The sequence below is a fragment of the Myxocyprinus asiaticus genome, chromosome 12, assembly GCF_019703515.2.
Source record: "Myxocyprinus asiaticus isolate MX2 ecotype Aquarium Trade chromosome 12, UBuf_Myxa_2, whole genome shotgun sequence".
Classification (NCBI taxonomy): Eukaryota; Metazoa; Chordata; class Actinopteri; order Cypriniformes; family Catostomidae; genus Myxocyprinus; species Myxocyprinus asiaticus.
In genome coordinates, this window is record NC_059355.1 from 34,552,564 (window position 1) to 34,575,190 (window position 22,627).

General features: G+C 40.7%; 1 protein-coding gene across 1 annotated transcript in view; it reads left to right on the plus strand.

Annotated features, from left to right (window-relative positions):
* The window catches only part of herc2 (HECT and RLD domain containing E3 ubiquitin protein ligase 2), an 85,101-nt gene that overhangs the window by 47,321 nt on the left and 15,153 nt on the right, over nucleotides 1-22,627 (plus strand). Inside the window, exons 41-76 of the mRNA XM_051711761.1 lie at nucleotides 784-980; nucleotides 1,145-1,375; nucleotides 3,559-3,697; nucleotides 3,967-4,113; nucleotides 4,430-4,572; nucleotides 4,791-5,055; nucleotides 5,201-5,343; nucleotides 5,567-5,665; nucleotides 5,779-5,947; nucleotides 9,061-9,186; nucleotides 9,356-9,464; nucleotides 9,557-9,696; nucleotides 9,860-10,050; nucleotides 12,272-12,377; nucleotides 12,478-12,569; nucleotides 12,660-12,835; nucleotides 12,985-13,096; nucleotides 13,334-13,415; nucleotides 13,898-14,041; nucleotides 14,154-14,244; nucleotides 14,329-14,506; nucleotides 14,679-14,760; nucleotides 14,862-15,033; nucleotides 16,311-16,455; nucleotides 16,650-16,875; nucleotides 16,979-17,150; nucleotides 17,352-17,538; nucleotides 17,726-17,869; nucleotides 19,202-19,393; nucleotides 19,517-19,670; nucleotides 19,885-19,992; nucleotides 20,941-21,072; nucleotides 21,170-21,328; nucleotides 21,559-21,677; nucleotides 21,826-21,951; nucleotides 22,032-22,187. Coding sequence (XP_051567721.1) covers nucleotides 784-980; nucleotides 1,145-1,375; nucleotides 3,559-3,697; nucleotides 3,967-4,113; nucleotides 4,430-4,572; nucleotides 4,791-5,055; nucleotides 5,201-5,343; nucleotides 5,567-5,665; nucleotides 5,779-5,947; nucleotides 9,061-9,186; nucleotides 9,356-9,464; nucleotides 9,557-9,696; nucleotides 9,860-10,050; nucleotides 12,272-12,377; nucleotides 12,478-12,569; nucleotides 12,660-12,835; nucleotides 12,985-13,096; nucleotides 13,334-13,415; nucleotides 13,898-14,041; nucleotides 14,154-14,244; nucleotides 14,329-14,506; nucleotides 14,679-14,760; nucleotides 14,862-15,033; nucleotides 16,311-16,455; nucleotides 16,650-16,875; nucleotides 16,979-17,150; nucleotides 17,352-17,538; nucleotides 17,726-17,869; nucleotides 19,202-19,393; nucleotides 19,517-19,670; nucleotides 19,885-19,992; nucleotides 20,941-21,072; nucleotides 21,170-21,328; nucleotides 21,559-21,677; nucleotides 21,826-21,951; nucleotides 22,032-22,187 — 5,354 coding nt within the window. The remainder of the gene's footprint in view (nucleotides 1-783; nucleotides 981-1,144; nucleotides 1,376-3,558; nucleotides 3,698-3,966; nucleotides 4,114-4,429; nucleotides 4,573-4,790; nucleotides 5,056-5,200; nucleotides 5,344-5,566; nucleotides 5,666-5,778; nucleotides 5,948-9,060; nucleotides 9,187-9,355; nucleotides 9,465-9,556; nucleotides 9,697-9,859; nucleotides 10,051-12,271; nucleotides 12,378-12,477; nucleotides 12,570-12,659; nucleotides 12,836-12,984; nucleotides 13,097-13,333; nucleotides 13,416-13,897; nucleotides 14,042-14,153; nucleotides 14,245-14,328; nucleotides 14,507-14,678; nucleotides 14,761-14,861; nucleotides 15,034-16,310; nucleotides 16,456-16,649; nucleotides 16,876-16,978; nucleotides 17,151-17,351; nucleotides 17,539-17,725; nucleotides 17,870-19,201; nucleotides 19,394-19,516; nucleotides 19,671-19,884; nucleotides 19,993-20,940; nucleotides 21,073-21,169; nucleotides 21,329-21,558; nucleotides 21,678-21,825; nucleotides 21,952-22,031; nucleotides 22,188-22,627) is intronic.

A 22,627-nucleotide genomic window follows, 5' to 3' on the forward strand; every position in this document is an offset into this window, starting at 1 on the left:
ACTGGATACAAGAACATAGCATTTCAGTACCACACCGGCCCCGCAACACGCACTGAGCGAACAGTCCCGTGCGTCAGAGAAGCATTCTCACTATTCGCAAGACTTTTCAACAATCAGACAGGCATCTCAATAGCGAAATAGCGAAACTTTAAAGTTTCTTCATCTGACAATGACTTTTTTGTTTTACGCAAGCACGAGTGAAACAGTATAGTGTCTTTGGTGATCCTTGCGCTGTCACAGATTTTGTAAAAAGTTTTGATGCTGACATATTTTACCCTTACATCTGTGTGAAGAGCAGCTCTGGCAGCACTGGTGTACGTATCTCATACTGTACGTCTCTTTGATCAGTTGATCAGTGGTTTTGTAATGGCAAATCATATTTAAATCTTTAATGACAGATTTTGTATCCAAGCAAACAAAAGGCATGGGTTTACCCTGCGTACATTAACGTTAGTGCGCACTAGCTCGCTGAATAGCTGAGGTAAAATTTTGCTCAATTTACCTTACAAATGATGAACAAGTGTAAGATGTTGCATGCTAGAATCCTACAGTGATCAGCAGGTCTGCTAAGAACAAGCGACCTCTTCTGGTGGATAGTTGTAATAACTTTATAGCCTGAATGCAATCTTTACATTATCTCTTTTTCAGTTATCTAAAATCAATCCTCAGTCTTGTCCGACGGGCCATATTCAATGGGGCCGCCAGTTGCCCATCACTGGTGTAGAGGTTGTGTGGCGTTGTTTTGTCAGTTACTTTAATATTGCCTCATTTTGTGCTTTGCAGAAGGTTCTGTGCGTAGAAGGAAGTCCCGCCCTCAAGCATCTCTGACAGCCACTCACAGCAGTACACTAGCAGAGGAAATAGTGTCCGTACTGCGTACACTTCACTCCCTCGGCCAATGGAATGGCCTCATTAACGAATACATTAACTCCCAACTCAGCGGTATCAGTGATGTCATGGCAGGGAGACACACAGAAGTGGTACAGATCCATATTTTGATGTGTTCTCATTCATTAGTTTTAAAACTACAGGAATGTTAATGTTTATGAAAACTTGATAATGTTCTTAGGATTTGTAAACAGTGTCATCTCTTGTGACTTCGCAAAGCAGATTAAGTAGAGTTCTTCCATACTATTTCTATCAGGCTCATCTTGAAGACTTCCTCCCCAATGCAGAAGCCCCAGCGGTGGGCAGTCTGATGGCTGTTTTGGCCGTCATTGGTGGGATTGATGGGCGCCTGCGTCTGGGTGGGCCGGTTGTTCACGAGGAGTATGGAGAAGGCACTGTAACCCGCATCACACCTAAAGGACGAATCACTGTGCAATTCCACGAGATGAGGACCTGCAAAGTGTGCCTGCTAAGTCAGCTCAAACCGGTACATATGCTTTAACATGAAAGATGCAGATGGAGAGCAGGCTGTAATTTGTGGCATGACCACAAAAAAAGTCTTATCTTTGCAAATGCATCCCAGGATGCCAGGACTTGTTGAAAGACTTATTACATTGATATGCCTACATGGAATCTGCTCCTGCAGGGCTCTTTTCACAGATTTCCTGTAGATTTTTCAGCAGAATAGTAAATATTTAAATAAATTTTGGCTAATTTGATAATGATTTCAGCTTCCAATATGAGTATGGTACTCCTATAGTGGTGGCTGATGGTTGATATTATGTAATATAATACTGTTTTACACGCGCGCACACACACACACACACGTATGTATATATGTATGTATATGTGTGTGTGTGTGTATATATATATATATATATATGTGTATATATATATGTGTGTGTGTGTGTGTGTGTGTGTGTACACATAGTATTGTGCAAAAGTTTTAGGCTCTTGTGAAAAATGTTGCATAGTTAGGATGCCTTAAAAAATAATGACACAAATAGTTTTCATTTATCACTTAATGACATACAGAGTTCAGTAAACATAAAAAAAGCTAAATCAGTATTTGGTGTGACAACCTTTGCCTTCAGAACAGCACCAATTATCCTAGGTACACCTGGACACAGTTTTTCTTGGTTGTTGGCAGATAGGATGTTCAAAGCTTCTTGGAGAATTCACCACAGTTCTTCTATTTAAACTCAGCAAAAAAGGAGACTTTTTGCCAGTCCTGTCTGGTCCAGCGAAGGTGGGTTTGTGCCCATAGGCGACGTTGTTGCCGTTGACGTCTGGTAAGGACCTGCCTTACAACAGGCCTACAAGCCCTCAGTCCAGCCTCTCTCAGCCTATTGCGGACAGTCTGAGCACTGATTGAGGGATTGTGCATTCCTGGTGTAACTCAGGCAGTTGTTGTTGCCATCCTGTACCTGTCCCGCATGTGTGATATTCGGATGTACCGATCCTGTGCAGGTGTTGTTACACGTGGTCTGCCACTGTGAGGAAGATCAGCTGTCCTTCATGTCTCCCTGTATTGCTGTCTTAGGTGTCTCACAGTACGGACATTGCAATTTATTGCCCTAGCCACATCTGCAGTCCTCATGCCTCCATGCAGCATGTCTAAGGCACATTCACGCAGATGAGCAGGGATCCTGGGCATCTTTCTTTTGGTGTTTTTCAGAGTCAGTAGAAAGGTCTCTTTAGTGTCCTAAGTTTTTATAACTGTGACCTTATTTGCCTACCTTCTGTAAGCTGTTAGTGTCTTAATGACCGTTCCACAGGTGCATGTTCATTAATTGTTTATGGTTCATTGAACAAGCTTGGAAAATATTGTTTAAACCCTTTACAAGTTATTTGGATTTTTACAAAATGATCTTTAAAATACAGTGTCCTAAAAAAGGGACGTTTGTTTTTTTTGCTGAGTTTATTTAGGCTGTCTCAGTTGCTTCTGTCTCTTCATGTAATCTCAGACAGACATGATGTTCAGTGGGGGGCTTTGTGGGGGCCATGACATCTGTTGCAGAGCTCCCTGTTCTTCTATTCTAATCTTTTCTATTTGCAAAAGTAATGTTTGGGAGTCAAACATTTATATTTCCTATTGACACACTAAAGCTGAAGATATAATTAACCATGTTAAGACAAATGTTTTTGTGAAACATCTTATGTGCCTAAGACTTTTGCACAGTACTGTATATATACATAGTGTATATATATAAATATATACAGTATATAAATAATACAATTAAATTATTTGCAAATTAGACATTTGAGAAATTTTTGAAATTAAATTAACACTTATTTTACACAGTGTTTACTTGCATTCTTCATTTACAAGGCTGTTGGTAAATTGTGGAACTGGCTTAAGGGAGAATGTGCAAAATGTGCATTCTTTTAATCAGATCAAGTGCAAAATGTTGAAATATCAGACACTTACTTAGCCTGGCAGATATATATTGATCTATCACTAATATTCTGTGCTCCATGTAGAACATTTTATGATGATTTAATAATTCTGTAAAGATTCCACTGATTTATTTTTTTACTCCCAAAATCAGTTTAAAAAAAAAAAGAAATTCAGCAAATTTAGTCTGGTCATGACGATATGTAATGTCAGTGATGTTTTTTTTTCTCTGTGGTTGATTTAATATGTTTTTTTTCTGGATATGTTGGCAGCTTCACATGGTACCATTCAGTGTACAGAACCTGCCCTTCACTGAGCCGATGTTGACTGTCTGGGCTCAGCTGGTCAACTTAGCAGGGAGCAAGCTGGAGAAACAACACATGAAGAAATCCCTAAGCAGAGGACTTACGGGTACAGCACTCGAACTGATTCACTCAAGTTCACACACACACTTATTATGATGTGATCTGATGGAAAGCAATAAAATGCTTCCAGTTTGTCAGAAGGAAATCCAGAAAACATTCCACACATTTGATCATGTGAACATCCTCCTTGTTCCGTTCAGTCAAATCATCAATATTTTCATTTTATTTTCATTTTAAAAGACAGTGGAAGAGGCAAAAAGAGGTGTATCTGTTCCACACTAATATATTTTCTGCTTTGTTTGTTTACCATTGCAGCAGACCAGGTGGATGTGCATTTGTTGAGGTGTCAGCAGCTCAGGCTGTATGTTCTGAAAGCAGCGCGGGCTCTGCTGTCACACCAGGACAAACTCCGGCAGATCCTCTCTCAGGCAGCTGTCATAGACATCAGCCCCAACCCCACCGGTAAGACCAGAATCCTCTTGTCTGCATGTCTATTCTGTTGCTCTCTTGTAGGCTACTTTTAGATCGCAGGCCAAAGTGTGCTATTCCAAATCTATGCATTTTTGTATTTTTTGCTTTGTTTTTTTGTTTTTCAGATTTTTTTTGTAACTGTCATCCACCATTTCCACATATGAAAGTGGCTGAAATTGAAATCAAATTTTTTTTTTTATAATAATACTTACATAGCATTACTCTTAGACATTCTCACTGTCCACTGACATTTCCATGCTGTTGAATGTCTTTGTGCTTATCAGTGTTTATGTGTGTTTGTGTTCAGAGGATCAGTGTGTGTCATCTCCTGATGTGGGGGATTTGTCTCCTGAGGGTCTTCAGCCACCTCTAATTCTCCTCCAGCAGCTGCTGTCAGCGTCCACTCAACCTTCCCCCATCAAAGCCATCTTCCACCGGCAGGAGATGGAGGTCAGTTTGCACTTTTTAAATAGCTTTAATTCACTTGAAGTAACTTTACATTAAAGTGTCTCCCAAATGCATAAATGTTAATGTAAATGCCACAATAAAAATAGCTCATGGATCAGTTAAAAAACTGCAACCATTTTCAGATTTTTTTAAACACTATGCTCCACCACAATTCTACTATTTTCCTAAATTTGTCCTCACTAAGTCTTGTGTGTGTTTAGGCAGCGGCTCTGGCAGTTTGTCAGTACCTGGCGGTGGAGTCCACACACCCGTCCTCCCCTCTGTTTGAGGACAGCAGCTCCAGCGAGGCCACCACACCCATCACTGTGCAGCACATGCGTCCACCCAAGCAAAAGAAACAAAAGACCTCACCAGTGCCCCCTGCACCCATCGTCTTGCAGCTCATGGAGATGGGCTTTCAGAGAAAAAGCATAGAGTTTGCCCTTAAATCACTGGCTGGAACCACAGGCGCCTCTGGAGTGCCAGGTAATGCAGCACCAGCTTAGATTTTTTACATTTGTTAAATTGTCCTGTCTTGCTCAGAGGTCTGAAGCAAGTCTTTAAAAGCAAAAGAGTCATTCATAATTACAGTATTCAACTTAGTCAGGTGTGATGTGTGCTTGTGTTTTAGGTGTTGAAGCTTTGGTGGGCTGGTTGCTCGACCATCCAGATGTTCATATTACTGATCTCTCAGATGCAGACACGGTGTCAGATGAATATTCTGATGAAGAAGTGCTGGAAGAGCTAGAGGAGCCTGAGCCAGCCTTCCATGTGGTGGGTTTATAATATAATAATGATTAGGGCTGTCAAACATTAAACATTGTCATGGTTCCATTTTTAAATGATTACTTTTTTAAATAATTAATTGTACTAAATTAACATCCCTAAATATGTCATATGTTTAAATACACATGCAGACATAGCCTGATCCAAAAGATTAGATATAGATTTACTTTTCCTTTAATAGGTGACTAACATTCCTTTTCTCGCATGCCAGCCTCCTGGGGTTGTAGTCACTGAGAGTCAGACGTTTAAAAAGAGATCTGATTTTCAGAGCAATGACGATTATGCTGTATACATAAGAGAAAACATCCAGGTGAGGAACTACGCCCTTTTTAAGCCACTAGTTTACATGCATTTCTGTCCCAAGGATTGTGTCTGGTAACATAAATGATATGAGCTGATCTGAGGCTGGTGTGTGTGTTATAGGTGGGCATGATGGTGAGATGTTGTAGGACATATGAAGAGGTGTATGAGGGAGACGTGGGCAAGGTAATTAAGCTGGACCGAGACGGGCTTCATGATCTGAATGTTCAGTGTGACTGGCAGCAGAAAGGAGGCACTTACTGGGTCCGTTACATCCACACTGAGCTGCTGGGTAATACTCATTAGATCCTACTATAAAAACATACTCTTTATAAGGTCTGTATAAGTCATAATTAAATTTTTATTGGTTCAATAATGTTTGTTACTTTCTAATTAATCAACTCAGTGAGTTATAGTGGAGGTGTGTCTTTGATAGAATGCTGTAATAGAATGTAGATCTTGAGGCAGCATGTTCTCTCTTTAACATTTGTTCGGAATCTCAGTATGACCACATTTACATGCACTTATAAAAATGGTTTATTCCAAGGATTTTGCAGAAAGTGGTGTTCTGACACGTCATGTAAACAAGAACACAGCTTTCCTTACTACACTTAAGGGATTATACACACAATGTAAAACATCAACTGTCCATCATTTTTGAGTATATGCGCTCGTACATTGAGGGAATCCTGGAGTTTTAGGTAAGAGGGAAACCCCATTATTGCAGCACAATTTCGCTGCTGGTCAAGATGGACAATTAAGGAAACAAACACAGCAACAACTCTGTAATGTCTGTAAATAAAGTTAAGCAACGGAGAATAAAATAGCGAAGTCTTCATTGTATGCCATGTGTGTTAGTTAAACAAGCATCACAGGGAAATTACGCTGCTTTGGAGAAAGCTGTTTACTGAACAAGCTGCATGTGTATGGGAGTAAAGAGTACTCCGCTTATACAGTGCATCTGAACAGGAATGCAGAGTTCTCGCAATAAGCCACTTTCTTGCAATAAACTGCTTTTTGGTGTCCATGTAAACGCAGTCTATGGGAACACCTCATGCGTGACTTATTGAGGAAGCACCAATCACACCGCTTCTGTCAAAAGTTGATAGACTGATTGTTGCTGCGATCGTAGAGTTCCACCTCCCCAATATAAACCGCAGCTACCTGCAACTGCCTTGTTCTCGCTCTTCCCTGTAGAAGAATCAGAAGCCCTCTTCAGATGCACTGGGATTTATTAAAACTGTTTGACGATGGAGCCATTAGGTAACGTCCTAAATGCATTAAATCTTCTCTGCAAATATATTGAGTGGCTATTTTTACAATATAGCAGAGTGAACTAACTTGTCAATGTGAGTTTACCTCTTATATAGTAACTCTCAGCACTTTTCAGTGTTTGCCTGACTTTTTTGTGGCACTCGCCACGCTTCAAATAGAATGAAAATAAAAAGAATGAGTTTTTTTAGGCTTGTGCATTTTCTCTGTAAGTTTTCACTTCATGGTGGCAAAGATTCACACCGGCTTTGCGTTTTGTGCCAAGGTGTTAAACACACTCAAGCTACAGCTCCTTGCTTTGCCATTAGAGGGTGTGGTTGCACCACTAGTTAGCGAAGGGAGCCAGGCTCCTCTTGCTGCTCAGTTGGAGAACTGACATGCATGCGCATTTCTTCCCTGGAATTTAACTACAGTGTAGAAAGGGTACAGGCTTTAAAGTTGCCATAAAACCACCTCTTTTTAATGGAGTTTTAATATCAGTGGCAAAAGGAGAGTCTGCTAAGATTTTAGAAGAAAAAATATCCTCTTTGCTGAGCAAGGGAGTGATAAGAGCAATACCGTTGGAAGAAAACCAGCAGGGTTTTTATTCTCGATATTTTGTAATCCCAAAAAGAGGGGGAGGTCTCTGTCCCATTTTGGATTTGCGGGTCCTCAACATCAGTGGATCTCCAATCCCCTATTTTTTTCCTGCAAACAGTAAATTTCACAGGCGGCTCTGACTCCGTTAGAAATTTGGGAATCAGAGTGTCTAGTTATCTAGATTATCTGCTCTTGTGCATGCCATCTCAACGGCAAGCGGAGAGAAACAGATGCACTAGTGACATATTTGCAAAGTTTGGGATTCAATAGTCACCAAGCAAAGAGCTGTCTGGTTCTCCCAAGAAATTATTTACCTGGGTCTCATGTTGAACTCTGTATGTTTTTTGAGCATTCCTGTCAGAGAAGCGCATCAATTCGTTTAGCAGTTGCATTTCTCTTTCAATGTGGGAGACCAATCTCTCTCAGGATGTGTCTTCCGCTGCTGGGCTTAATGGCCTTGACAGTAGCATTCGTTCCCTTGGGGTTGCTGTGAATGAGGGTATTTCAGTACTGGACAGCGACACAGAGCACACCTCAGACGCCGACTCAGTCGCAGAGTGAATGTCTTCCCAGATGGCATGAGCGTTCTTTGTCATTGGAAAACATCTGTCTGTCTTTTCTCAGGAGGGTTATTGCTGAAAAATGTGGTGATGACGGACGCATCACTCACAGGCTGAGGCACTGTGTTCGAGGGCAGAGCAGTAAGGGGAGTTTGGTCTTCTGCACTGATGTAGAAGCTCGTACTTTTTCTGGAGCTTTTGACAGTGTTCTTGGCTCTGAAACATTTTGTGCATTTCCTCAGGAATCATTGCATGTTGGTTTGGATGAACAACACAACAGTGAAGGCTTAAATCGAAGGGGGATTTTGTTCACCCCAGCTTTACAGTTCCTGATGGGTGATGATGCGTTGGCTCACCGATGGCCAAACTGCAATACGCGTTTCCCCCGCTGAGCCTCATCGGCCTGACGCTGCAGAGAGTGAGGGAGTTCGGTCATTCAGTGATTCTGATCGCCCCATATTGGCCAGGTAAACTGTGTGTGGCAGAGATAGTCCAGTTGCTTTACGACCTGCACAGAGATCTCCTCTCCCAAGCACAGGGGTGAGATATTTCACCCCTCAACTCAAGAGGTTAAGATTTCAGGGCCATTCTGTGAGAGGCTGAACTTGGGCATCACTGGTCTTCCCCTAGAGTTATTGAAACAATTCAGAGCATGAGGGCCGTCTCGACTAGCTTATTGTATGACCACAAACGGGGAGTTTTTGAACGATGGTGTGTGTTTTCTTCAAGACCGTCTTCTACGTTTAAGGTCTATTTACCCGACTATGTGCCAACTCAGCTAGGGGTATGGCTGCGTATTGCATTACGATATGCGGAAATTGAGGCAGCTGCTGGTAGCTGTGGTTATGTTCAGGAGGTGGGACTCTCCGTTCGCTGCAGCGATTCAGTGTCATTGTTTCCAAATTTATTATGCCTGAGGCGTTCCCATAGTGAGATACCTCACTTCATGTTTTTTTTTTTTTTATGTTTAAATGTCATTCTTTATGTCTATTAGGGTTTCCTCCACAGAGTTCTCCATCTCATATAAAGATTGGTGATAAAGTGCGAGTGAAGCCCTCAGTCACAACGCCAAAGTACAAGTGGGGATCTGTCACTCACAGGAGTGTGGGTGTGGTCAAAGGTAACATGATGATATTTAAACTGCATATTTCTGCCAGAGATTAGATTTTTTTTTTTTGCTGTGTAACTCTAACCTGTAGCACAGGACTATCTTTTCAAAGGTAAAATGAGAACAAGTGTGCTTGGATTCTATCGGAGTGTGTAAATGTGTAACGTGATTGTGTGTCCAGCTTTCAGTGCCAACGGGAAAGATGTGATAGTAGACTTTCCTCAGCAGTCACACTGGACTGGACTGCTGTCTGAGATGGAGCTCGTGCCCAGTGTGCATCCTGGTGTCAGGTACAGTCTCTAGGTGTTTGTGTGTACTGACATTCACGTTAAGATGACGAACAGACAAATCATTCTTATAATTATTTTGCCACTGTTCTTAGGTGTGATGGCTGTCAGATGTTCCCTATAAATGGGCCAAGGTTTAAGTGTCGAAGCTGCGATGACTTTGACTTTTGTGAGAGCTGCTTCAAGACTCGTAAACACAACCCCAGACATTCATTTGGACGAATAAATGAACCAGGTCAGTCTCAAGCTCATTTCTGAAATGCATAACTTGAAAGCTATTCACTTTTTTTATGATTAGTATTACAACAATTCGAAAATGGGGACATTTCTTGTAGTATGTATCCAGTTGTGTTTGTGTAAAGTGCTCTTTGAACTAATCCTTAACTTTTGATGTTTAGGTCAGTCACCCACTTTCAGTGGGCGATCAGGTAAACAGCTGAAGAGGCATCACAGCAGTCAGCGTGGCATGCTGATTGACGAGTGGCCCAGAGTGGTGAAGAACCTCAGCGTGTCGTCATCTGTCAACCAGGCGTCTCGCCTCATAGACTGTGGAGAGCAGTGCTGGCAGTCTTCAGGCTCTCAGGGCAAGGTCAGTCTGAATATAAATATGCTCAAGGTTCAAGAGAACTGATTGCGAAGCTAGTGGATTGATAAGAAAAAAATGACAATGAAGTTCTTTGAGAATGAATGAATACAGGTGCATCTCAATAAATTAGAATGTCGTGGAAAAGTTCATTTATTTCAGTAATTCAACTCAAATTGTGAAACTCGTGTATTAAATAAATTCAGTGCACACAGACTGAAGTAGTTTAAGTCTTTGGTTCTTTTAATTGTGATGATTTTGGCTCACATTTAACAAAAACCCACCAATTCACTATCTCAAAAAATTAGAATACATCATAAGACCAATAAAAAAAAAACATTTTTAGTGAATTGTTGGCCTTCTGGAAAGTATGTTCATTTACTGTATATGTACTCAATACTTGGTAGGGGCTCCTTTTGCTTTAATTACTGCCTCAGTTCGGCGTGGCATGGAGGTGATCAGTTTGTGGCACTGCTGAGGTGGTATTTGACAGGTTTCTTTGACAGTGGCCTTCAGCTCATCTGCATTTTTTGGTCTCTTGTTTCTCATTTTCCTCTTGACAATACCCCATAGATTCTCTATGGGGTTCCGGTCTGGTGAGTTTGCTGGCCAGTCAAGCACACCAACACCATGGTCATTTAACCAACTTTTGGTGCTTTTGGCAGTGTGGGCAGGTGCCAAATCCTGCTGGAAAATGAAATCAGCATCTTTAAAAAGCTGTTCAGCAGAAGGAAGCATGAAGTGCTTCAAAATGTCTTGGTAAACGGGTGCAGTGACTTTGGTTTTCAAAAAACACAATGGACCAAGACCAGCAGATGACATTGCACCCCAAATCATCACAGACTGTGGAAACTTAACACTGGACTTCAAGCAACTTGGGCTATGAGCTTCTCCACCCTTCTTCCAGACTCTAGGACCCTGGTTTACAAATGAAATACAAAACTTGCTCTCATCTGAAAAGAGGACTTTGGACCACTGGGCAACAGTCCAGTTCTTCTTCTCCTTAGCCCAGGTAAGACAACTCTGACGTTGTCTGTGGTTCAGGAGTGGCTTAACAAGAGGAATACGACAACTGTAGCCAAATTCCTTGACACGTCTGTGTGTGGTGGCTCTTGATGCCTTGACCCCAGCCTCAGTCCATTCCTTCTGAAGTTCACCCAAATTCTTGAATCGATTTAGCTTGACAATCCTCATTAGGCTGCGGTTCTCTCGGTTGGTTGTGCATCTTTTTCTTCCACACTTTTCCTTCCACTCAACTTTCTGTTAACATGCTTGGATACAGCACTCTGTGAACAGCCAGCTTCTTTGGCAATGAATGTTTGTGGCTTACCCTCCTTGTGAAGGGTGTCAATGATTGTCTTCTGGACAACTGTCAGATCAGCAGTCTTCCCCATGATTGTGTAGCCTAGTGAACCAAACTGAGAGACCATTTTGAAGGCTCAGGAAACCTTTGCAGGTGTTTTGAGTTGATTAGCTGATTGGCATGTCACCATATTCTAATTTTTTGAGATAGTGAATTGGTGGGTTTTTGTTAAATGTGAGCCAAAATCATAACAATTAAAAGAACCAAAGACTTAAACTACTTCAGTCTGTGTGCACTGAATTTATTTAATACACGAGTTTCACAATTTGAGTTGAATTACTGGAATAAATGAACTTTTCCACGACATTCTAATTTATTGAGATGCACCTGTAGATGTTACACATATATAGAGAGTTTTTCTGACACTACACTTAAAGCGCTTTACCTAGTGAACAGGGGGTTCTCCTCAACCACCACCAGTGTGCAGCATCCACCTGGATGATGCGACTGCAGTGGTAGTGCGCCAGAACACTCAACACACACCAGCAATTGGTGGAGAGGAGATAGTAACGTGAACCCATGGACGGGGATTATTAAGAGGCCATGATTCAGGGGTTACACCCCTAGCCTTTTATGAGAAGTGCCTTGGGATTTTTAATGAACAAAGAGGGGTCAGGGCAATGGACCACTGGGTGAGCACCCCCTGCTGGCCTCACTACCACCTTTTCCAGCAGCAACCTTAGTTTTCCCCAGGAGGTCTCCCATTCAGATACTGACCAGGCTCAACCCTGCTTAGCATCAATGAGCAACCAGTCTAGAGCTACAAATTCAGGGTGATTTGACTTTGACTTACCAGCAAAATCTCAAGGTAATGTTGACAAAAAACTATGTTCTGTGTTGTTTTGGTTTGCTGTTTTTCAATAGCACTGGATCCGTTTGGAGCTTTTCCCAGATATTCTGGTCCACAGGCTGAAAATGATAGTGGATCCAGCTGACAGCAGCTACATGCCTTCACTGGTTGTCGTATCAGGTAAAAAGCCATTATAACTTTCTGCAATGAAACAGCACACACAGGTTATTGTCCAGTAGTCCTATATGGGTGAATTAATCAACTCTGTTAACATTTTCAGGTGGAAGCTCTCTGAATAACCTGATTGAGTTGAAGACCATCAACATCAACCCCACAGACACTGCTGTTTCTCTACTGAATGACTGCACCGAGGTTGGTTTGGAGTTCATCACAAAGGTCTATGAGAAGTTCCTTTAGGGCTCTTGAGTGCTGAGTGGGCTCTTTTTTTTTTTGTGCGTTCAGTATAACAGGTACATCGAGATTGCTATAAAACAGTGTCGGAGTTCAGGGATTGACTGTAAGATCCACGGCTTGAGTATGGTGGGTCGTGTCCGTGCTGAGGATGAAGATCTGGCTACTGTGCCTTTCCTGGCATCTGACAATGAGGAGGAGGAAGATGAAAAGACAGCGACTGGAAGGTGTGACTTTACAAGGGTTTTGTAACAAAGGAAATGCATTAATGGAAAGGGGGTGTGCAGTCTGGAGACATTGGCTTTCATTATCTCAGGTTTCTGACAACTGCTTGGTTTTATGATTCGCTACAATCACTCGGTTTCTCTTGTTGCAGTCTTTCACGAAAGAGGTCATCAGGACTCGAGTCTGCTGCGACCATTAGAACCAAAGTCTTTGTCTGGGGTCTCAATGATAAGGACCAACTTGGAGGACTAAAGGGATCCAAGGTAATGTGTAAAACATCATCAGTGCATGCTTGAGAAAATGTTGGGCTATTTTCCCATATTTTCTTTCATGGGAGGGGAAACCCTGTTATGATCAATTTTAAAATTAGATAAAAGAACTTTCTAAAGTCCTTCAGTGTGTAGATGTATAACTTTCATTTACTGTATATAAAGCTTGTACACTTCTTGAAATTACAAATCTGAGTTGAAATGTTTCTCTTTTGTCTTGTATTGTCTCAGATCAAAGTCCCATCTTTCTCAGAGACTCTGTCTGCTCTGAATGTAGTGCAGGTGGCAGGAGGTTCTAAAAGTCTTTTTGCTGGTGAGTTATTATGTCTACACTTGCAGGCCTTTGTGCAGAGAACAGTGAATAAATGCCTGGTGATAGTGATAATTGTGTTGTAATAAAGCAAAAAGCCACTCGAGGCCATGCATAACAGTGACTTTATCACATGGTTTTAAGGGATGTTGTAAAGCATGGTCTTGATTTATTGCTTTTATGAAATGACAGCAACAGCGATATGACATAAGTGAAGCTCAGTGTCTTATAAATAAATGTATTAATAATAGTAAGCATGACTAACAAGCCTAACTGTTGGTGATTATTATTCAATTGATGTGTGATCACAGGTATATGTAGCTATTGGCTTTTTTTTAATACAATGGCTTGAAACATGGCTCATCTAATCAGATTTTGTAGCCTGTTTTATGAACATAATTGTTATAATGTTAGATGCTGCTTTAATATTTTAGTGTAAAATGCCAAATTCTTTTTACCAAATGATTGATTCTTTGTCCTAAAAGTGACTGCTGAAGGTAAGGTATATGCATGTGGAGAGGCAACCAATGGAAGACTTGGTTTAGGACTGTCCAGTGGAACCATCCCCATACCACGACAAATATCTGCCCTGAGCAACTATGTGGTGAAGAAGGTCGCTGTGCATTCAGGTCTGTCACCCCCCCCTCCCATTTTTTTTTTTTTTTTTTTAAAGAAATCATCCTATGTTGTCCCTCAGAACTTAACCTAACACAATAGATAATGATATATTTTTACGTGCAGGCGGAAGGCATGCCATGGCGTTGACTGTGGATGGGAAAGTGTTCTCTTGGGGTGAAGGAGATGATGGAAAGCTTGGACACTTCAGCCGAATGTAAGTTTGCCCTAACAGGAATACAGAACCTGAAGAACATCTTGCATAAGTATCTGATGAGATAAATCTTTGTTGTTTCACCAGGAACTGTGATAAGCCACGGCTAATCGAGGCATTGAAAACAAAGCGTATTCGAGATATCGCCTGCGGCAGCTCTCACAGTGCAGCAATCACCTCCAGTGGAGAACTGTACAGCTGGGGTCTGGGGGAATATGGCCGTCTCGGCCATGGGGACAACACCACCCAGCTTAGACCCAAACTGGTATGTTTTACTCAACCCAGTTAACTTGCATCTCTCCTATCAGAACTGCAGTACATTTCTTTACATGGAGACCTCTTACCCTCATTATACTTTACAGCATCCAGTTTAAAGTGTCATATAATGTTGTGTGCCTCATAGTGCTAGATTAAGCTCGTAAGTGTCTGGTTTGCAGGTCAAGGTGCTTTTAGGTCACCGGGTTGTCCAGGTAGCTTGTGGAAGCAGAGATGCTCAGACTCTTGCCCTTACAGATGAAGGTAGATGCTTTTTGTTTTGTGGATTTAATGTAAGGAGTTGTGGGAAAGGAATATGTGTTACTGTTGCTGCAGGCATATGAATGTGTGTGGGTGTTTTGTAGGACTGGTGTTCTCATGGGGAGATGGAGACTTTGGGAAGCTGGGCCGTGGGGGCAGCGAGGGTTGTAACATTCCTCAGAACATTGAGCGTCTGAACGGGCAGGGCGTGTGTCAGATTGAATGTGGAGCTCAGTTCTCCCTCGCCCTCACCAAATCTGGAGTTGTCTGGACCTGGTATGACGTTCACAGAAAAAGTTTTTGGATTTGGATTTTAGTATTTTAACAAATTTAAAATGAACAAATGCTATGATGTTAAATTAATACCAAATATTTACGATTCTAAACTATTTCTAGGTCACTAATCAAAAAAGCAAATTTGTGACACGTTTGTGAAAAGATGCTCTTCGGAACATTTTCAAATCATGCTTGGATAACATCAGGTTTTGCTAATTGTTATGCTGATCATATAATTTGGAATAAAAAAATTAGATTAGAAGTATTTCCACTTCTCAAAAGTTTTGAACCCTATGTACATCATAAATATAGTACAGTAAGAATTTTTTTTTAGGGCTGTCAATTTAACGCGTTAATTCAGTGCGATTAATAATACAAAAAATCAAGTGTAAAAAAAAACCTAACGCAATTAATCATGTCCCTGGACCGTAATATAGAATATTCCTTCCATCAAAGCAATTCAAGCTTAAACAGCCACCTGTTTTCAGCAGGGGGCAGTAAGCAAAAAACAACACGCAGCTGTACAGACAGATATCAGAACTGCACTTAGGCTTGCTTGACACGTGAGGATGCGTTCTTGCATTTAAACAGCTGGATGGATCACAATTCCGAATGCTGGGAGACATGTATTTCTAAGTTTTAAACTATGTTTAACTTGACATAGCAACCTACAACCGCTGTTTATATGACGTGACACAACCAAATTGAGACTCTCCAAAAACATCTGTTTAACACGTTCATTGATTTGTCCTTTGACGAGCCCTTATAAGAAGTTAATCTCGGACAGATTGACGAATTAAATAGCAAAATGGTATGCTGTTGAATGTTGACTGCAGGCCAATGATACACTTATGTTTAATAATATGTAAATAAACAATATATTGCCTTCTAAAACCACTTTTTGTAGTGTCTTATTGCATTGGCTTTACTCAACTGCCACATTAATGTAATGCATTATAAATATTCAAGTTATTATATTTATAATATACTGTATAATATATTTATAATTATCTAAATATAATTATAATTTTTTAATCATTATAATATTGACTTGTTATTTGTAATTATCTCAGCAATTATTTATATGTAATTAATTTGATTTAGAAATATTAATTGACAGCCCTATTGTATTTATTTATTTATTTATTTATTTTGTCATAAATTGTTTTTATTATTAAAAAAAAAATTTCAAGTCCAAATCTATAACTGAAAGTTATATTCAAGTATATGCTGGTCTCCAGTATACCATTTTAACATGCTTTTATTGCATTGTACAGGGGTAAGGGTGATTACTTCCGGCTGGGTCACGGCACAGACGTCCACGTGCGTAAACCCCAAATGGTTGAAGGACTCCGTGGGAAGAAGATTGTTCATGTGGCCGTAGGGGCACTGCACTGCTTGGCCGTCACAGACACCGGACAGGTAGGGCACATTCACTATCATCAGGCTTGCGATTTCACATTTAGCTGCGTGTACCTCATACCTCCTGCTTTGCTTTTTGAAATTCTATTATTTTGGCACATTAAAAAGATTGTGATGTGTTGTAAACAAAATTCACCTTCTGTTGATGGAAAGCGATATTAGTACCCGTATAAGGTGAAGTGTCGTTTGGGCAGGTGTACGCATGGGGAGATAATGACCACGGGCAGCAAGGGAACGGCACGACCACGGTCAACAGGAAGCCCACACTGGTGCAGGGTCTGGAGGGGCAGAAGATCACTCGTGTGGCCTGCGGATCCTCTCACAGTGTGGCCTGGACAACTGTAGATGTCACCACACCCTCCGTCCATGAGCCTGTCCTCTTCCAGACTGCCAGGGACTCTCTTGGAGCCTCTTACCTTGGTAAAATTTGCCCCATCATTACTATTTCTTCTGCTGTTGTGTTTGCCTACCTGTATCCCTGTTTGCAGTCAAAATTATGGGAGTTTTTTTTTTTTTTTTGCAGGTGTACCATCAGACAGTGACCCATCTTTACTGAGTAATAAACTTAACGGTGTGAGTAGTGCGAAACCGAACAGGCCATCTTTGGCAAAGATCCTGCTCTCTCTGGATGGTAATCTGGCCAAACAGCAGGCACTGTCTCATGTGCTCTCTGCCCTGCAGATCATGTATGCCAGGTATGACCTTAACACTACTGTACTTTATTGTGCTTTAGAACTTTATATACACTGTCAACTATACTCCTATGCATTTAAGAGATGCCTTTAAATTAATACTTTCCATATCCTATATATAGTTACTTATTCCATAATAGGACAATTCTGTCATCACTTAATCACCCTCATGAAATTTGAAACCTTCTGTGCCTGTGTGTGCAGGGATGCTGTGGTGGGAGCGCTGATGCCTGCCTGTATGATGCCTCTTGAGTGCCCCTCCAGCTCCCCTGTGCCCTCTTCAGACTGCTCATCAGTGTCCAGCCCGTGTGAGGCTGAGGGTCCAGCCCTGACCTCTGAGACAGAGGAGCGGGTCAGTCCACACCCCTGGATGGACAGCAAAAGAGGAGAGGTGTGGGGAAAATGCCTGTACAGGACTGTATCAATCACTTTCAGCAGACTCCTTTCAGTTTACTTTACAATGATGTGATCTGTAATATTAAAATTCAGAATGTTTCATTTTTCCCATAAAGAATAGTACATTTTGCATTAAACATCCAATGACAAACATGTTAAACATGGTTTTGTGTGGTCTATAGGTGACCATGTCTGAGGATGCCAACACCCCGTCATCGGCTGTGACCCCCTCTGCGGCCTCTGCCTCATCTCGCCCCTTCATACCTGTAACAGACGACCCTGGTGCTGCAAGCATCATCGCTGAGACCATGACCAAAACAAAGGAGGTTAGTTAGAGCCAGTCGGTTTTCTGGGGAACTGTTAGGGGTGGGCTAAAACATTCTTAGTTTGTTTAAATTAAGTCAAAGTAAATTTCGAAATTCGAATATTCGTTGAATTTAAGATAAAAATGCACAATTTTGGATGTGTGCCTAGCACTGATGATGACGTACATTCTTGGGCTAAAACGGAAGCAGTACAATTAATAAAACAGAATGCGAGTGTCTCGAGACTTGTTTTAAAGGTTGAATTTCCTTTTAAATTGACACAGCTTCTAAACAAGTGTATTGTTACTGCACGAGACACTCAAAAAACAGTGAGACATGGCGCTACGATCAAAGACATCCATGTAGCGCAAGCTTTTTACATAGAAAAAGATGGACGCGTTCGGAGTGAACGGCCCCTAGAGATGGAGGTCTTTGGCGGTTGTGTCTTGACTATGCCTTGCTCTCTCAATAGCATTTTGCTGCATGAAAAACACTGTTGCACTGCTGGTATTATGAAGCTTGACTCCATGGTAGTGCTATGGTACAGGTATGTGCTACTGTGCAACACTAAGTTAACGTAGAACCGTCTATTGAAGAGTTTTGTTGTTTTTTTTTTTTTACTTAATATTTGAGAACACAAACTGGCTAAATCTTTTGACTTTATCATTTTACGCACATTTGTTAACAGCCAGATATTTTCTTTGCTATAAAAAATTGTTATATCACGGTGCTGATTGGTTTATATTGATTTTTGGCGCCTTCTTCTGGACACAACGTCTGATTGTCCCCTTACCTGAAATAATGTCTTTAAAATGTAAATATAATTCAAAATTTGGTAATATTTCAGTTAAAAATGTTGAATTTAGTTTCTCAGCCAACAGCTGTAGTATAAAAAAAAAAATCACTTATTGATTTTATGTTCAAATTTACAGCCTCTTGCTAATTTAATTTGAGTAATATTCTGGGTTAAGTATAATTTACGCTTTACTATTGATTAACACAAAAATAATTTGTTACCCAGTTTGTAAAAACAAAACAATGGAACCCTATAGGAAAAGTCTAATACACCGCAATTAAATGTATAAAATATGTAGCTGTCACTCTGTTTCGAAAAGATAACCGTAACTTTTAAACATTTAGATTGTTGGAATTAGACTGCTGATGGAATATCTTACCAGCCTGGTCTTTGAAAACTGGTCTTGTTTGTTTTTATCAAATATCAAATAAAATTGTAACGAATGGGTACATCCTTTGAGTACTATGATCAGGAACATTTTAAGTTACTCTGGAATGGACATCCCCTGTATCAGAAGTGTGATAATGACAGTGGGCTGATTTGATTTGTTGTAACAGGACTCGGAGAGTCAGAGTAAAGCAGTGGGTCCAGAGCCACAGTATCTGGATGAGTTCACCAGTCTACTTGTTCCCGATGACACACGTGTGATGGTGGACCTGTTGAAACTGGCCGTCTCTCTGCGCTCAGGTGATAAAGGCAAAGAAGTGCTGTCTGCTGTGCTCTCTGGCATGAGCACTGCCTACCCACAGGTATAAACCAACCTCTCCCTTAAATATACTGTAAAACATGAATTCCTAAATTTCTAATATGTAATCAAGTTTCACTGCACATACCTCATATCTATGTGATCCATTTTTATGTTTGGAACACAGGTGGCTGGTATGCGGCTGGAGTTGTGTGTGACTGAGTTAGAGGATGTGGCCACAGACTCTCAAAGTGGACGGCTGTCCTCTCAGCCAGTGGTGGTGGAGAGCAGTCACCCGTACACTGACGACACCTCCACCAGCGGAACTGTGAAAATACCAGGTCACTTTGTGTTTTTGTTTATTCAGCATTTCAGCAGCCTTCATTACCTCAAGTTATATGTTTTGATGGGAATAAGCTGCCCCATTCCCTAATAATTATTTACAATGAAGTAGATGGTTTACCAGATGATCTGTAATAAATAATTCATAATATTTGAGATCTGCATTTTTATTTTATTTTTTTAAAGAAAACGATGTGGTGTTTTTTTTTTCAGGTGCTGAAGGGTTGAGGGTGGAATTTGATCGGCAGTGTTCTACAGAGAGGAGACATGACCCCCTTACCATCATGGACGGAGCCAATAGGATTGTGTCTGTTCGATCAGGTGACAAATGCTCATAATCACGGTTTTATTTTTAATTCAACACCAAATAAAATTAAAAAAGACCCATTGCACACCTGAAGTAGGTGCGTAGTACAAGAGCATTGATAAATAAACAAGAAAAGGTCCGGCACACCTGTAAATGTCTGATGAAGGTTGTAAGACAGAAACGTTGCAGTGTTAATAAATATTAAGTATTCTTTGCAAGTAGGGCAATAATCAAGATTACAATTACCGCTACCTCTGTTAACTAATCGTGTAAAGTGTCAATTATAGCAGTCCATAGGTCTACCCAAAATTTTACATATCACTTTCTATTTAACGTATTTTTTTTTTTGCAGTGGTTGATTATCCAATTAGAGGTATGTCCCTTGCTCGCTTCTGTGTGTGATTTATTCAAAATTTGAATAACAGCTTCGTTTTTTATGCTTTTGAGAAGGCCAATGTAAAGTTGACCGTTTAGGTAATTAGTCTTGATTTACTGATGCATAAAACAGCAATAAAGTAATTTAAGAGTACTGTTCTTAGCTTGTTTTGGATGTGTAGCTGACATAAAGAATATGGCATCGAGTTCATCCCCTCCAATCTAAATATTTTAATGTAAATTCTATTATTCAAAATTAATAGCAATAAAGAGCATTTGGGACCTTGTCCTGTTTCTTCGATTCAACACCAGTCAAAATAGTGCATAGGATCTGACATGTTGAGTCTAGCTCACATCATGTTCCCATCACATTCCTTGCTCTCCTCAGATTTCCAGTCATTTTGTTACTATAAAATAATCGTAATTCTCTATAACATAAAATGTGGCATGAGCCAATCAAGTTTGAATCATTTCATTATCAGACACATGAGATCAGCCAGTATAGCTCATTAATATACAGTATGAGGGAAAGAGTGTTTTTATAAGTGTGTATGTAAACATGGCTAACAGTGTCTCCTCCATTTCAGGTCGAGAGTGGTCTGATTGGTCCAGTGAGTTGAGGATTCAAGGGGATGAGCTTAAATGGAAGTTCACCAGTGATGGCTCTGTTAACGGCTGGGGCTGGCGCTTCACTGTCTATCCCATCATGCCTGCTGCTGGTATATCGTTTTAAGAAGACATCATACTTCATAGCTGATGCTTCATATGTGACATGATATTCTTAAGTGGTTGACCTTTTCATTGAATTGTTCACAGGCCCTAAAGACCTCCTGTCAGATCGTTGTATTCTGTCCCGCCCCTCTATGGATCTAGTAACATGTTTGCTAGACTTCCGCCTGAACTTCGCTTCCAATCGCAGCATCGTGCCGAGGCTGGCAGCCTCACTTGCTGCTTGTGCCCAGCTCAGCGCCTTGGGTAAGATCAGAATCTCATGAAATATGCATGCTTTTAATGAATTGGCAAGACTGGCCCATATTTTGGAATATTTGGAGAGGCTAGTTTTAACTTTCTAGATGTTTATATAAATTAATTTAAGCTCGGGAGTCTTAACGATCGAAACGCTGATTCAGTGCTACCCTAAAATGTTACGTTCTAGGTTTTATAATCAACATTTTCTATGTCTCTATCTCTGTGTGCGTGATCAGCGGCTGGTCATCGGATGTGGGCCCTGCAGAGGTTACGCAAGCTCCTGACCACTGAATATGGCCAGTCCATCAACATTAACCGCCTCTTAGGAGACAGTGATGGAGAGTCTCGCTCTATGGTTAGTACATTTTCTATATACTACTGCATGTGTTAAATATATACTATGATTTCCAATCTGACTTTTGGTTGACTTTGCAACCTTAAAAATATGAAAATATTTGCTGTAATTAACTTTTAGCACAACTATTGCTGAAAATGTTTTGTAGAGCTTCACAGGAAGTGCGCTAGCAGCTCTGGTGAAAGGACTTCCTGAGGCTTTACAGAGACAGTATGAGTATGAGGAGCCAATAGTCAGGGGAGGCAAGCAACTGCTCCACAGCCCTTTCTTCAAGGTGTGTTGTCTGCCTAACAGAGAGAAATAAAGTGTTTAAGCCGTGAGTTTGCCAGGAATAATATTTCCTTTTCTGTGTAGGTGTTGGTGGCACTTGCATGTGATTTGGAGTTGGACACTCTTCCGTGCTGTGCTGAGACACACAAGTGGGCGTGGTTCCGCCGCTATTGTACCGCCTCCAGGGTGTCAGTGGCTCTGGACAAGAGGACCCCTTTGCCCCGTCCTTTCCTGGATGAGGTTGGGAGTTGTAACTGCCTAAACACATTTTTGATTATTGGTTTCAAACTGAAACCCTCCCACCTCATATATGAAATTCTAGACAAAACCAAGTGCAAATACCTAAAGTTCAGCATGTTTGAAATCATGTAAATCTAATTTTATGTTATTTATGTTTATTATGTAAATTCATGCTCAAGTAATGTTTTAAGTGCATTTTGCAGTTTTTATTTTTTTATTTATTTTTTAGTTTTTTTACCATGAGCAATTACTGAAATAAATTGGTCCATAAATATAAAGTTTATGTAAGCGTTTTCCAATTTATGAATGTAAGTTTATACCAAGTAGTTGTATAAAGTCAGAAAATACAGTATATCTAGCAAGTCATATATTTCTTAAGAGCAATACTTCCTGGCCAATGAAAATGATACTGATCCTTACAACTCTTATCACTTTTTCCA